General features: G+C 36.2%; 1 protein-coding gene across 4 annotated transcripts in view; it reads left to right on the top strand.

The window, feature by feature from the left end:
• Nucleotides 1-12,913, top strand: part of STRN3 (striatin 3) — a 107,106-nt gene that overhangs the window by 54,934 nt on the left and 39,259 nt on the right. For all 4 annotated transcript variants that reach the window (XM_043554331.1, XM_043554334.1, XM_043554333.1 and 1 more), the window contains exons 4-7: nt 2,311-2,392; nt 4,700-4,873; nt 9,117-9,246; nt 11,699-11,840. In XM_043554331.1, the coding sequence (XP_043410266.1) occupies nt 2,311-2,392; nt 4,700-4,873; nt 9,117-9,246; nt 11,699-11,840 (528 nt within the window). The remainder of the gene's footprint in view (nt 1-2,310; nt 2,393-4,699; nt 4,874-9,116; nt 9,247-11,698; nt 11,841-12,913) is intronic.

Genomic DNA, 12,913 nt, shown 5'->3' with positions numbered 1-12,913 from the left:
TTTAAAAATTAATTTTTATAAATCAGGATAGTATTGATACTCTTATAGAACTGTCTAGTGACTACAGGAAGGTACAAGGAAAGCTTTTGGGACACTAATAATGTTTTGTTTATTCATCTAGGAACTGATTACCTTGATGTGTTAAAAAATTTTTTGAGCTGCATATATGCTTTTGGTGTACTTCAAGGATATCTGTAGAAAAACTATTTATCATAATGGAAGGTAGAAACTAATGTCAACATTAGTGGACTGGTTAAATTAAATTTTTTTTTCAACGTTTTTTATTTATTTTTGGGACAGAGAGAGACAGAGCATGAACGGGGGAGGGGCAGAGAGAGAGGGAGACACAGAATCGGAAACAGGCTCCAGGCTCTGAGCCATCAGCCCAGAGCCTGACGCGGGGCTCGAACTCACGGACCGCGAGATCGTGACCTGGCTGAAGTCGGACGCTTAACCGACTGCGCCACCCAGGCGCCCCTGGACTGGTTAAATTAAATAGGCATATACTTTCTGTGGAATACTGTGTGATCATTTTATGTAATATTAATCTGTGTTCATTGACATCAAGAGAATGTTCAAATATGTTAGGTGTCAAAAGCAGCTTTATAGGACAGTATACACATTGGTGCCTCGCCCCATTTTTAAGGAAAGGAGAAGTTTATGTATGTATTTTGAGATGAAAAATGGGAATGATAAAGTCTCAAGTACTAACAGTTTTAATGATAGGATTTGGGGCGTTGTAGTTCTTTTTACAAATGTATTTTTTTGGAGCACCTGGATAGCTCAGTAAGTTAAGCATCTGACTCTTGGTTTCCGCTCAGGTCATGATCTCACAGTTCATGGGTTCGAGGTCCGCATCAGGCTCTAGTTGACATTGCTGACCTGCGGGATATTCTCTCTATCCTTCTTTCTCTGCCCCTTCCCCGCTTATGCGCGCGCTCTCTCTGTCTCTCTCTCTCTCTCTCTCAAAATAAATAAATAAACTTAAAGTTAAAGAATGTATTTTTTTCTCCAGTGATTATGTATTATACATGATTTAACAGCAAACAAAATTGTATAAATAGATGAAATATATAAACAAATATAGGAGCTATTAAGATGAAATAATTATTTCTAGAAATCTTAGAAGTTCTCTCTGTTCAGGGGAGGAATGAGAAGGTGTAAATAATGGAATTGTTAGAGAAGTAAGGCAGGGAATATTTGAATTAACTACCAGTAAGTTTTTCTTTTCATGACTCTGAGGAGTCTAAGAACCTGACAACTGTGAGCCATGCTAAAGGTTCTCAGCATTCATTGTGAGGGCTGATCTTCTATGAACCTCTGTTGTCTGCGTTATCTTATTTTCATAATGGGAATTTTTAGGAAAATATTTTTTTTTTAATTTTTTTTTTAACGTTTATTTATTTTTGAGACAGAGAGAGACAGAGCATGAACGGGGGAGGGGCAGAGAGAGAGAGGGAGACACAGAATTGGAAGCAGGCTCCAGGCTCTGAGCCATTAGCCCAGAGCCCGACGCGGGGCTCGAACTCATGGACCGCGAGATCATGACCTGAGCTGAAGTCGGACGCTTAACCGACTGAGCCACCCAGGCGCCCCGAAAATATTTCTTTAGTATCATTAGTGCTGATAAGTATTTGTAAATTTCTCACTAGGGATACTTATTGAGAGCTTAACTCACCTCAGATTACAGTATTTATTAAACTCTTAGTACATATACTCATATTTGAGAATAAAATATGACCTTTTACATATAGTAGAAACTATTTTCTGGTTTTAGTTCTAACAATGAAATTAATTATATAAAGTGTTACGAGTAAGATTTAAAGTTTCCTGATAGACTCAAAATTAAGTCATTGAATAGTTTTATTTATACTAGATTTAACAGTGTTGATTTTGAATAGCTTAAGTAAATATTAAACGTCGCTTTTTAATTTTGAACCCATCAACCCAGCAGAATTCTGATAGTTAAAAAAAAATTTTTTTTTTCAATAAATATTGAAATCACTGAAATGAAATCATTTCAAAGACTGAGTTTTTGGTTTTTGAATCCCTTGTAGAATAGTTAATGTACTCTTAGGTTTCCCAGTTTTAAAACAAGGCAGGTTGTACCTGAGTGTTTTGTTTATTGGGATAAACACATTTAAAATGACTGTAAATACTCAATAGTTATTAATTTACTTCTATCATTTATAAAACATTCAGTTATTTTTTTTTTATGGGAATTTATCCCTGAGAGAACTTTGGCAATATTTTCAAGAGTGGAAATGCTGTGTGTGAAATTGTCTATTTTGTGTATGTGTTAATTTTTAGAAGAAACCAAAGACACAGAAGCTCCCACAGCACCTCAGAATAGCCAGTTAACGTGGAAGCAAGGCAGACAACTGTTAAGACAGTAAGTAATAGTTCATTTTCAGCTTTCTTTAAGGATCTAGGTATGCAAATGCTTATGTTCAGTAACTTTGCAAGTAAAAAATTATTTGATGATAATAGGACAGTGTGTATAGTTTTTATTGCTTTCTTGTTTCTTTTGACTATTGGATCTTTTTAAAGTTGGTATCCTATGAATGTTCCTTTGGACACTGCTCAGGATGATGTTGTTTTCTATTTGTCATGTAGAATGTCATAAAAGCTGGATGGCTGGAAGGCCAGAAGAAAAACAATACAGAGTTCATACTTGTAGATACTCCCATTCCTGTTATTGCAGAATTCATGTACTTGGTTTTAAGTGGGACTGTGACTGGTTTATAGAAGGAATTTAGCTGGTAACCTGAAACCTTTCATAAGTGGCTTGCCAAATCCTACTTTTACTTGAATTTTTGAGGAAGCTTTTTGATAGTTAAATTCTTTGCTGTATTATTAGAAGTAATTCTGTGGCGGGGAACCTGGGTGGCTCAGTCTATTGAGCATCTGACTCTTGATCTCAGCTCAGGTCATGATCTCACGGCTTGTGGGACTGAGCCCCGCATTGGGCTCTGTGCTGGCAGTGCTTAGGATTCTCTCTCTCCTTCTCTGTCTTCCCATCCCCTGCTCGTGCTTTCTCTCTTTCTCTCTCAAAACAAATAAATAAAACATTAAAAAAAGTAATTGTGTGACATATCTTACTGTTTTAGTCTGTTTTAGTCAGAATTGGCTTAACTTGATGAAATAAATGACTCTGAGTCAAGTGTTTTTACCTGGATTGTGTGAGATTTTGTCTGCTCATTCAGACCACATGGTTAGAGTGTGATCGCAGTTGTTCCCCCCAAAAAGAGAATTGCGGTTTTTAGAAGAGTCCAATAGCTATAGCGAAATCAGTTGTACAATATTTCTCTTATAAAAGCCTAGTCTTATTGCCTGGATTAATATTTTGTCTCTCCTCCTTTCTCTGAGAGTAGTTTATCTCTGTAATCTTGCATGTTCATTTGTCAACTGTGTACTCTGTTTTCCATTGTGATACTCCACTGAAGCTACTCACAGACATAGTTAAGAGAACTTTTTTGTTCCTATTTGATCTTTTGGACACATAAGGCATTAACCATTGTATTTTGAATTCTTAACTCTATGCTACCATTTCCCCCCTTATTTCTCAAGTACTTTCTTTTAATTTTTTTTGAGTTTCTCTTATTCTTTTAGCCCTTTAGGTTTCTGTGTCCCAGGCTATCTGTTCTAGAATTTTTTCTCAGGGTAACTTCATTTAAATCCATGGGTTTAAATACCATCAAACACTGATAACTCCCAAATCTAGATGCTGAGTCCAATCTCTTCTGAGCTTTGACCTTTCTTATTATTGTGCTAATAAATGTCACTTTCTTCGCTACTACGTGATTATCTGATAGATACCCTATAAACCAGACCCGGACTCTTTATTCTTCATTTCATTGAATAGAACCACCATCCAACCATCCAAGCTAGAAACCTGAAAATTTTCTAAAATTCTTGTATCTTCTTTCATTCTACTGCCATGTGTATTTGTGCACCAGGTCTCTACGATTGTATCTTGCTTTTATTTCTCATGTTTATTCTCTTCAGTTTTATTTCTTGCTGTGTTAGTGTCCTAACCAGTCTCCCTGCTATTGACTTTCAGCTAAAAATTGTTTGTTCTTTTGCATATTGTGTAAGGCTCCTGTTTAGCATCCTTCCTTAGCCTGTCAAATACTTTAAGAAGAAATTCTTTATCATACAAAACCATTCACGACCCATTATCTATATTTATGTCAGAATCTGGTCCCTTTCTTTTCCAGTCTTACCTTGGATCCTAGATTAAATATACAGAACGTTTCAGTACCATGAGGTTTTAGATCCTAGAGGGAGAACTAACCCGTCCATCATCCTCTGACTAAGAACCTAGGTTTAAACTTAGCATGTCACTATTCTGAGGTCCACTTTGTGGACTTTTTTTTTTTTCTTTTAATAGCATATATCATCACTTCCTAAAAGTTTTTTAAGGTTCTAGAGTTTTTTAAGCTTCAAGATAATTGGCCCTTAATTAGCATTAGCCATCCTGTATGCTTTCTTAATTAAATTTCTGTTTGTAATTGGCTTTGTTCTCTTAGAATTGGAACTAGTGTATAGAGAAGAAAGTTTTGAGGCAAAGGAGGATCATATTTTACAGGATTATGGGTTTTTTCCTTGATCAGTCATTGCTTGATGTGATTTTTGAGTTAACATGTTTGTAGGTGTTAATATATGGGATCTAATACTTTAAATTTTCTCTTAACAGATATCTTCAGGAAGTAGGTTACACAGATACAATATTAGATGTCCGATCTCAGCGGGTAAGGTCATTACTTGGACTATCCAGTTCAGAACCAAATGGATCGGTAGAAACAAAGAACTTAGAACAGATCCTGAATGGAGGTGAATCTCCTAAGCAAAAAGGACAAGAAATCAAAAGGTATGATCTGTAGGTTCACACTGTTTATATAATGGGAATTATGAATCTCTTTAACTTCTTGTTACTACTAGGGTAACAATTTTTAAAGCAGGTAGAATTCACATTTAAAGACTTTTTCCTTGTACATGGTAATAGGGGCAAATAAAGTTTAGCTTAGATGTTTTTTAAAATTGACCTATTTTAAGTTTTGATGCCAAGAGAATGGCTATAGTTCTGAAATAGGTGCTAAATTTAAATTTGAGAGTGATTTCTTGCAGTTCTGAGCTATTTTAATATCATGATTTTAAAATTTTGCTAGGGTATTTTCAGTAAATTATATTGGTACTCTGTAACTAGAATAGCAATGGTTATATACACACTAGTGTGAAAGAAACAAGGTTTTGCATTATATTTGGGCTTAGAAAATCACCAGTTATACTTTTTAAAATTAAATGTCTTTACTAAGATAAAATTCACACACTATACATTTCTGCCATTTAAAGTATATAGTTTGTTTTTAGGATATTCAGACTCACTCAGCTATCACCACAATATTAGTTTAAAAAAATTCATCATCTCACTGGGGCGCCTGGGTAGTGCAGTCACTTGAGCCTCCGACTCTTGATCTTGGCTCAGGTCATGATCTCATGGTTCATGAGTTCAAGCCCCACATTAGGCTGTGTGCCCCTCTTTTATCCTCTATAGCTCACGGAACACACTTCCACCAATGGTGGTATATTTTCAAGTGAAGTTGAACCAGTGATTTCTGATTTCTTCAGAAATAAAGCAACTTACGGTAGATTTTCCTGAACTGGAAACAGGAGGATTATCTCCGTCTCCAGCTAAGCAGTGAGATTCCCTGTTTTCTTCAAGCATTCAGCATCTGGTATGTTGGCAGCGGGTCTGATATCCCTTCCTAGGGAGATGTTGAAATTTATTACATTAATAGTCCTAATGATCCTGACAATTGGGGTCTGCCAATGAAATGGTGAGCCTCTGTCCTATCATGCAAAAGTGAAGCCAGCTGCTTGGGAAGCCATGCCCATGTACACAGTTCATACAGCTAGCCTTTTAGTGCTTCACTTTTAAATGTGAACATTTAGGAAAGACTTTAATACAGTAATTAGAGACCAAAGGAAACAAACAAAAAAAGAAACGCAGAAAACAGAGAGTAGAAGAGTTTCAAAACCATAATTACTTTTCTAAAAAGACTGAGAGAAGATAATACATCTACAAAACAAATAGGATGTTACTCTATTCTATTCTATTCTATTTACTTATTTTGAGAGCAAGAGAGCACATGAGGGTGGGTGAAGGACAGAGAGAGAGGGGGAGAGAATCTCATGCAGGCTCTACACTGCCAACACAGGGTCCGATGCAGGGCCCAAACCCACAAACCGTGAGATCATGATCTGAGCTGAAATCAAGAGTCAGGCGCTTAACTAACTGAGTCACGTAGGCACCCTGGTGGGATGTGTTTTTAAAAGGTTCATCTTAAAGCTAATAGAAATTAAAAGGTGTCATAGAAATAATTTCTATGTAAAACTTGGAAGATAAGATTGAAGAATCACCTCCCACCCCCCAAAAAAGGGAAGAGAGGAAATGGAACTGAAAAGGTAGGAAAATTCATAGATCACTCCAGCAGGGCCAACATCTGACTAGGAATTTCAGAAAGAACAGGTAAAATTATCTTACAGATTATTAAAATAGTAATAAAAGAAAATTTGCTGGAATATAGTTACAGCATGTATTTCCAAGGGTGTTTCCAGACGGAAAGGATTCTTCCCAATTACACTATAAAATTAATTTTAAAAAAGATCCATATAAAGTTGGGTGAGCGATCCACTCTTGATTTGGCTCAGGTCATGATCCCAGGGTTGTGGGATAGAGCCCTGCGTCAGGCCCTATGCTCAGCATGGAGCCTGCTTACAATTCTCTTTCTCGCTGTCCCTGTCTCCCTCTGCCCCTCTCCCCTGCTCACGCTCTCTCTCTCAAAGAAAAACAAAAAAGCAAAGGCCACCATCATGAATGCCAGAAAGAAACATCTCAAAATAAACAGCATACTAGCATGCAAGTAGTAAAGTCTCAGACCTTGTAGATGTAATTTTCATTTTCCTAAAGACTAATGATGTTGAGTATCAGTTTATGCTATTCATGTATCTTTTTGATACAGTGTCTATTTGAGTAATTTTCCCATTTTTATTGTTTTATTTGTTACTGTTAACATTTAAGTGTTCTTTATATGTTCTGGACACAGGTCCTTCATCAGATATGTGACTTGCAAATATTTTCTCTCAATCTATAGGCTTCTTTTTAAATTCTCTTAACAGTGTCTTTCAAAGAACAAAGTTTTTAATTTTGGGAAGTTGGATTCATCATTTTCGTTTTATGGATTGTGTTCTATTTGTCTTATAAAGCCATGCACATATATTGCTGTGATCAAAAACAATTCTAAACCTACAACACGAGTTTCACTTTAGAGACAGAAATTTCTCTCCAAGGGACAGCACTACTTCATTTGTCAAAGTTCAAAACAGAATTTTCAGGTCTTCAATATACTATTTTCTATTTTTCTGCTATTAATGTACCAATTTTGTCAACTATAATTTTGCCTTTCATTTAATCCCCAAATGTTAAGAGTTACAGTAAATGTTGAGCTGAAAAGTATATGTTCTGTTATTGTGGTAGTTTTTTGTTTGTCTTTACTAATTTGTATTTGGACAAACCATCTCTTAACTACATTCAGTTTTTATGCAGGCCCTTAAACAATGTGCTGGAACAGGCAGAGTATAGTAGACCTGTTAAAATCTATGCCATGTTAAAGGGCTATTAAAAAATAGTCTGAATTATATTGTATACTTAGAAACAATCAGGGAGGGGGAAAAAAACCTCCAAATTTTAGATTATTCTTTTTGGTACCCAAAGATCATCTAGTTCAACCCAAACAGTTTACAGGTAAAGAAACTGAGGCTAAAAGGTTTAAGTGACTTGGCCAAATTCAGTCATGTAGTTAATGGAAGAACAGAGACTTTTATTGTGAGAGGCTGTGTTGAGCTGAAATTTCCACCATTCTCTTGCTGTGTTGTTAGACATTTAAAAAGCTTTTTAAAAACTTCTTTTGTAAATAGAGGAGGAACTCAGATTATAGCTTAAAAAATGAGTTTGTAGGTAGATAAAAATAATCACTATTACCTAGTACACAAATGGTTCTGAAAGACTTGAAAGTATTTCTTTAGTATATTAAAAATCCTGTTTTCTAGGTAAGAATATCTGTGAAATGGATTGGAATATCTATGTCTGATTTACCCCATAACTTTAAATCTGGGCAGGTTTTAGTCTTCAAATATTTGGGCCAAGCTACAAGAGGTTGTAAAACTTTAAGAAATGCTAAATTTAGGGGCACCTGGCTGGCTCAGTCAGTAGAGCATGTGACTCTTAGGGTTGTGAGTTCAAACCCCATGTTGGGCATGGAGCTTACTTAAAAAAAGAAAAAGAGGGGCGCCTGGGTGGCGCAGTCGGTTGAGCGTCCGACTTCAGCCAGGTCACGATCTCGCGGTCCATGAGTTTGAGCCCCACGTCAGGCTCTGGGCTGATGGCTCAGAGCCTGGAGCCTGTTTCCGATTCTGTGTCTCCCTCTCTCTCTGCCCCTCCCCCGTTCATGCTCTGTCTCTCTCTGTCCCAAAAATAAATAAACGTTGAAAAAAAAAGAAAAAAGAAATGCTAAGTTTAAGTTGCTTGCTTGTGATGGCTTTATTTTGAGAAATAATAGCACATTTGAGTGTCTGTCACTATGTGATTTTATTTTGATACAGTAATTACTCAAAAATATTTTGGACAGTAAACATTGGAAAAACTTAATCACTTTTACTTGAGCCAGAAAACAATCTTTTCTTGGGTAGAATACTTAGGCGTTACATTATAAGTAGGTTATCATTTGCATCTTTATACTACTTTCCTTCCTTTTATTTTTTTTAAATTTATGAGAAAAAGCACAAGCAGGGGAGGGGCAGAGAGAGAGAGAGAGAGGGAGACACAGAACCTGAAGCAGGCTCCAGGGTCCAAGCTGTCAGTGCATAGCCCAACCTGGGGCTCAAGCTCACGAATTGTAAGATCATGATCTGAGCCAAAGTTGGACACTTAACTGACTGAGCCACCCAGGGGCCCCTCTATACTACTTTCAAGTACTGTTTTAAAATAGGAACCAGAAAGAAATGTTAGAATTAACCATTGGAATATCTGGATTCATCTTTTTCCCCTTTGACAGGCCCTCTGGTGATGTTCTTGAGACATTCAATTTTTTAGAAAATGCTGATGACAGTGATGAAGAAGAGGAAAATGACATGATTGAAGGCATCCCAGAAGGAAAAGATAAACATCGGATGAATAAACACAAAGTAGGAACTCATTTTTTAATTTTTATTAGCTAATACACACACTGTGTCTGTGGGAGGGCAAGTCCTGATCCCTCAAAAGCCAGAGGTGGGCCATCTGCTCTGATTCTTTCTCCCTCACAGCAGGGCTTTCATTCTGCACAAGCGGATTCAGAACTACTCACCCTTGTTTCTCTCCATATGCCTGGCTTCCCAGGAGCCTGCAGCCGAGATGCCCAAGTGAGGATGGGTCAGTTAGTTGCTAATTCCCAAAGCTTCCTAGGAGAACCTGGAGATGTGGAGGTGAGGCCTCAGGAAGGGGTGGCTCCCCAATCCGATATGGACGTCGCCCTCAGCCCTGGGTGGAACAAGATTATTTACACTGTATTGTCACAGTGTTTTTGCACTTTTCAGATGTTCTAGATAGTACATATCGTATCTTGGTAGTACATATTACTTTATGTATTTGAGATGCAGAAAGGCTAAAAACTTGAGAATATATATTTGGAATACAACGTTAAGGAGCTTTCATGTCAGTGTGCACTCCACTGGGTCATCAGTCCTAGTACCCACCTGATACAGTGTCTATGTTTGCTACTTTATTTTCCCAATTTGGTACACACCTTACTATGTTTTGGTATTTTGAGATGAACTCTGAGTACAAAGCTGTACCATAACACAGGATGTCAGTTGTGGTGTGACTGGACGTACTTGCATCAATAAAAGAACATGTTGCTCCCCTTGAAAAAAAAAATCTATTCTATTTGGAATAGAAATTTTCAAGATGTCTTAAGCTACATTAGAGTGATTGATCATTTTTTATTTTATCGTATCACATGAAAGTTTTATATATAGTCAGCTGTTACTATTACCCACATTTAGTAGAAATTATTATTTGGTGTATCATTCACTAACTAGCCATAAAGGGTCTGTTTTTATAAAACTAGTTGGTGGTTTGAAACTTAAAAAAAAATAACCAGGAACCCTCTCTCCACTGCTGCTACAGTTAACAGTCACTGCTGAAGTCTGACTCTTCATGTGCAGTAAAACACATGATAAATTAACTCAAGTTACAGTGGGGATACTCCCACTCTGGATGAGGGAGTAAACTATGGATTGTAAATATGTGTGTTCACATTCTTGTTTTTTGGTAAGGATTAATAAAAATTTACTTTTGCTCGTAACCTAGGAAACTGGATTAACTATTTGATCAGTGATGTGGTTTAACTATAAATATAAGCAAATTAGACGATCCATTTTTGAATTATCATAGTAGTATATATTTTTTTTAATGCTTATTTATTTTTGAGAGAGGGAGAGAGCATGAGCAGGAAAGGGGCAGAGGGAGAGAGAGAGAATCCCAAGCAGGCTTCACACTTAAGAGAGCCCAGCACAGGGCTCTATCTGAACTGTGAGACCTGAGCCTAAGTCAAGAGTCAGACACTTAATTGACTGAGCCACCCAGTCACCCCGAGAATACTTCAAGTATGTTAAAAAAAAAAAAAAAGTGGATAGGTTAAGTTTTGGTTCCTTGGGATATTAAGTAATGTGGGGAAAATGCCAGCTTTCCTCAAAAAAAGTTGCCATGCTGTAATTGCAGTTCTCAGTGTTTCTGTCACATTTCATGTGTGTAACACGGGTGAATAGAGATTTTGATCCTTTCCCTTTTTTCGTTTTGTTTGTTTTTTTCCCGCTGGGATGCATAGCACTGTTATTATCACAGCTATTGACCTAAGATCAGTTAATATCCTTCTTAGCTATGCCATATCCCTGTGAATAATAGAATCCGTAGGCACTTCTCAGTGAGTGAAATCAATTCAACACAGTGTATCAGAATATAAGTGATTGCATGGGTCTATAAATAGGGTAATTGTGAATCTTATAATTAAAGAATTTAAATATTCTTGCTTAGTATTTTAACGATTTTGTACTACCACATTACTTGCATCACATCTTAACAGTAATCTTCACATGGTGCTGTTAACCATTTATATAGGGTACAATCTGTGATTGTTGAACTACATGCAAAAACTAAAATTTTGTGTATTTAAGTAATTTAAAAATGGGAGTATTAATATAAAGTTAATGGTGTTACTCATATGTGGAATTTGAGAAACTTAACAAGACCATGGGGGGGGAAGGAAAGGGGGGAAAGTAGTTACAAACAGGGAGGGAGGGAGGCAAACCATAAGAGACTCTTAAATACAGAGAACAAACTGAGGGTTGATGGGTGGGGAGGGGAATGGGTGATGGGCATTGAGGAGGGCACTTGTTGGAATGAGCACTGGGTATTGTATGGAAGCGATGAATCACGGGAATCTACCCCCAAAACCAAGAGCACACTGTACATACTGTATGTTAGCCAATTTGACAATAAATTATATTAAAAAAATTAAGTTAATGGTGTTAAAAACATATAAAGGACCCCTTTAAAATCTAGGATAAAAATAATTTTTGGCTTATGTTCCATTTACAGATAGGTAATGAAGGTTTAGCTGCTGACCTAACTGATGATCCTGATACTGAGGAAGCACTGAAAGAATTTGATTTTTTAGTGACTGCTGAAGATGGTGAAGGAGCTGGAGAAGCACGGAGTTCAGGGGATGGCACAGAATGGGGTAAGTTGATAAAAAAAAAATATGGGGGTGGGATAATATCTAGCCCTTAAAGATATATTGCTATTAAATATTATATGTGGAATGTGAGTATTTGAATGTATGGTAGCGGTTAAGCAAGAGCAAGGAGAAGTGGTAGTGAATAATTTCAGGGTGTTCTGCACCAATTTATTTAGGTTTGGTGACAAAATTATGTTTAATATATACTTTTTGGTAAATTTTGATTTTTGAAGCTTATTGATTTAAAGGTGAAATAAATTCAGTTCCTTTCTTTTTAGCAGATTAAAAAAAACCATGCATGTATATACTTTTAAACATTCCCATTATTTAATTTGGCAATGTATCTAGGTTTAAAGAAGACTTAACTCTTTTTGTTATGCCTATATAATATTATCTGACTTATTACTAGAAAGTAATAAAGCTACTAATCCTTAATTATAGCTTTATGCTGAACAAGGTTTAGTGAAGGTATTAAACTTTATTACATACAATATTTAGTATGCATATATTAGGGCCTAGCCTTTGGGAATGATATGTAATGCTAATAATAATTCAGCCAAAACTGAAAGAAAAGTTTTCTATTTATACAGGGTAGAAAACCTCATTAGAAAGTAAAATAAAAGTGTAAAAATTATATTAAGATAATAACCTGAGGTCCAATATGTTGTTCATTTAATCAGCTTTTAATACAAGCATGTTATCTGGCAGGTAGAACACACATTGTGTTTACCGAGCTTTATCGGAAAAGGTTACTGTGTACATTAACGCATATTTCAGTCAAACACCAAAGTTGCTTAGCTATTTGCAGGAGGAATTAGCACTAAATACTTAAAAACTACTTTGGTGATGGGAAACACGTTATTAAAAATGTTGTATTTATATATTGAACCAATATTGCTAATAGAAGAAATAAAATTTCATAGGTAAGATAATTGTTAACTATCCAGATAACAATTTGAAGCGCTTAAAAATCTGGATTTTGTTGCCAGCTTTCTTACTGTTTATAATTCTCAAGCATTGTTTCAGACCTTCACTTACCTCTTCTAAGTGGAAAGAGAAGAGGCACATTAGTTGAA

Source organism: Prionailurus bengalensis, chromosome B3 (genome assembly GCF_016509475.1).
Source record: "Prionailurus bengalensis isolate Pbe53 chromosome B3, Fcat_Pben_1.1_paternal_pri, whole genome shotgun sequence".
Taxonomy (NCBI): Eukaryota; Metazoa; Chordata; class Mammalia; order Carnivora; family Felidae; genus Prionailurus; species Prionailurus bengalensis.
This window is presented reverse-complemented; position numbering and strand designations above follow the sequence as displayed.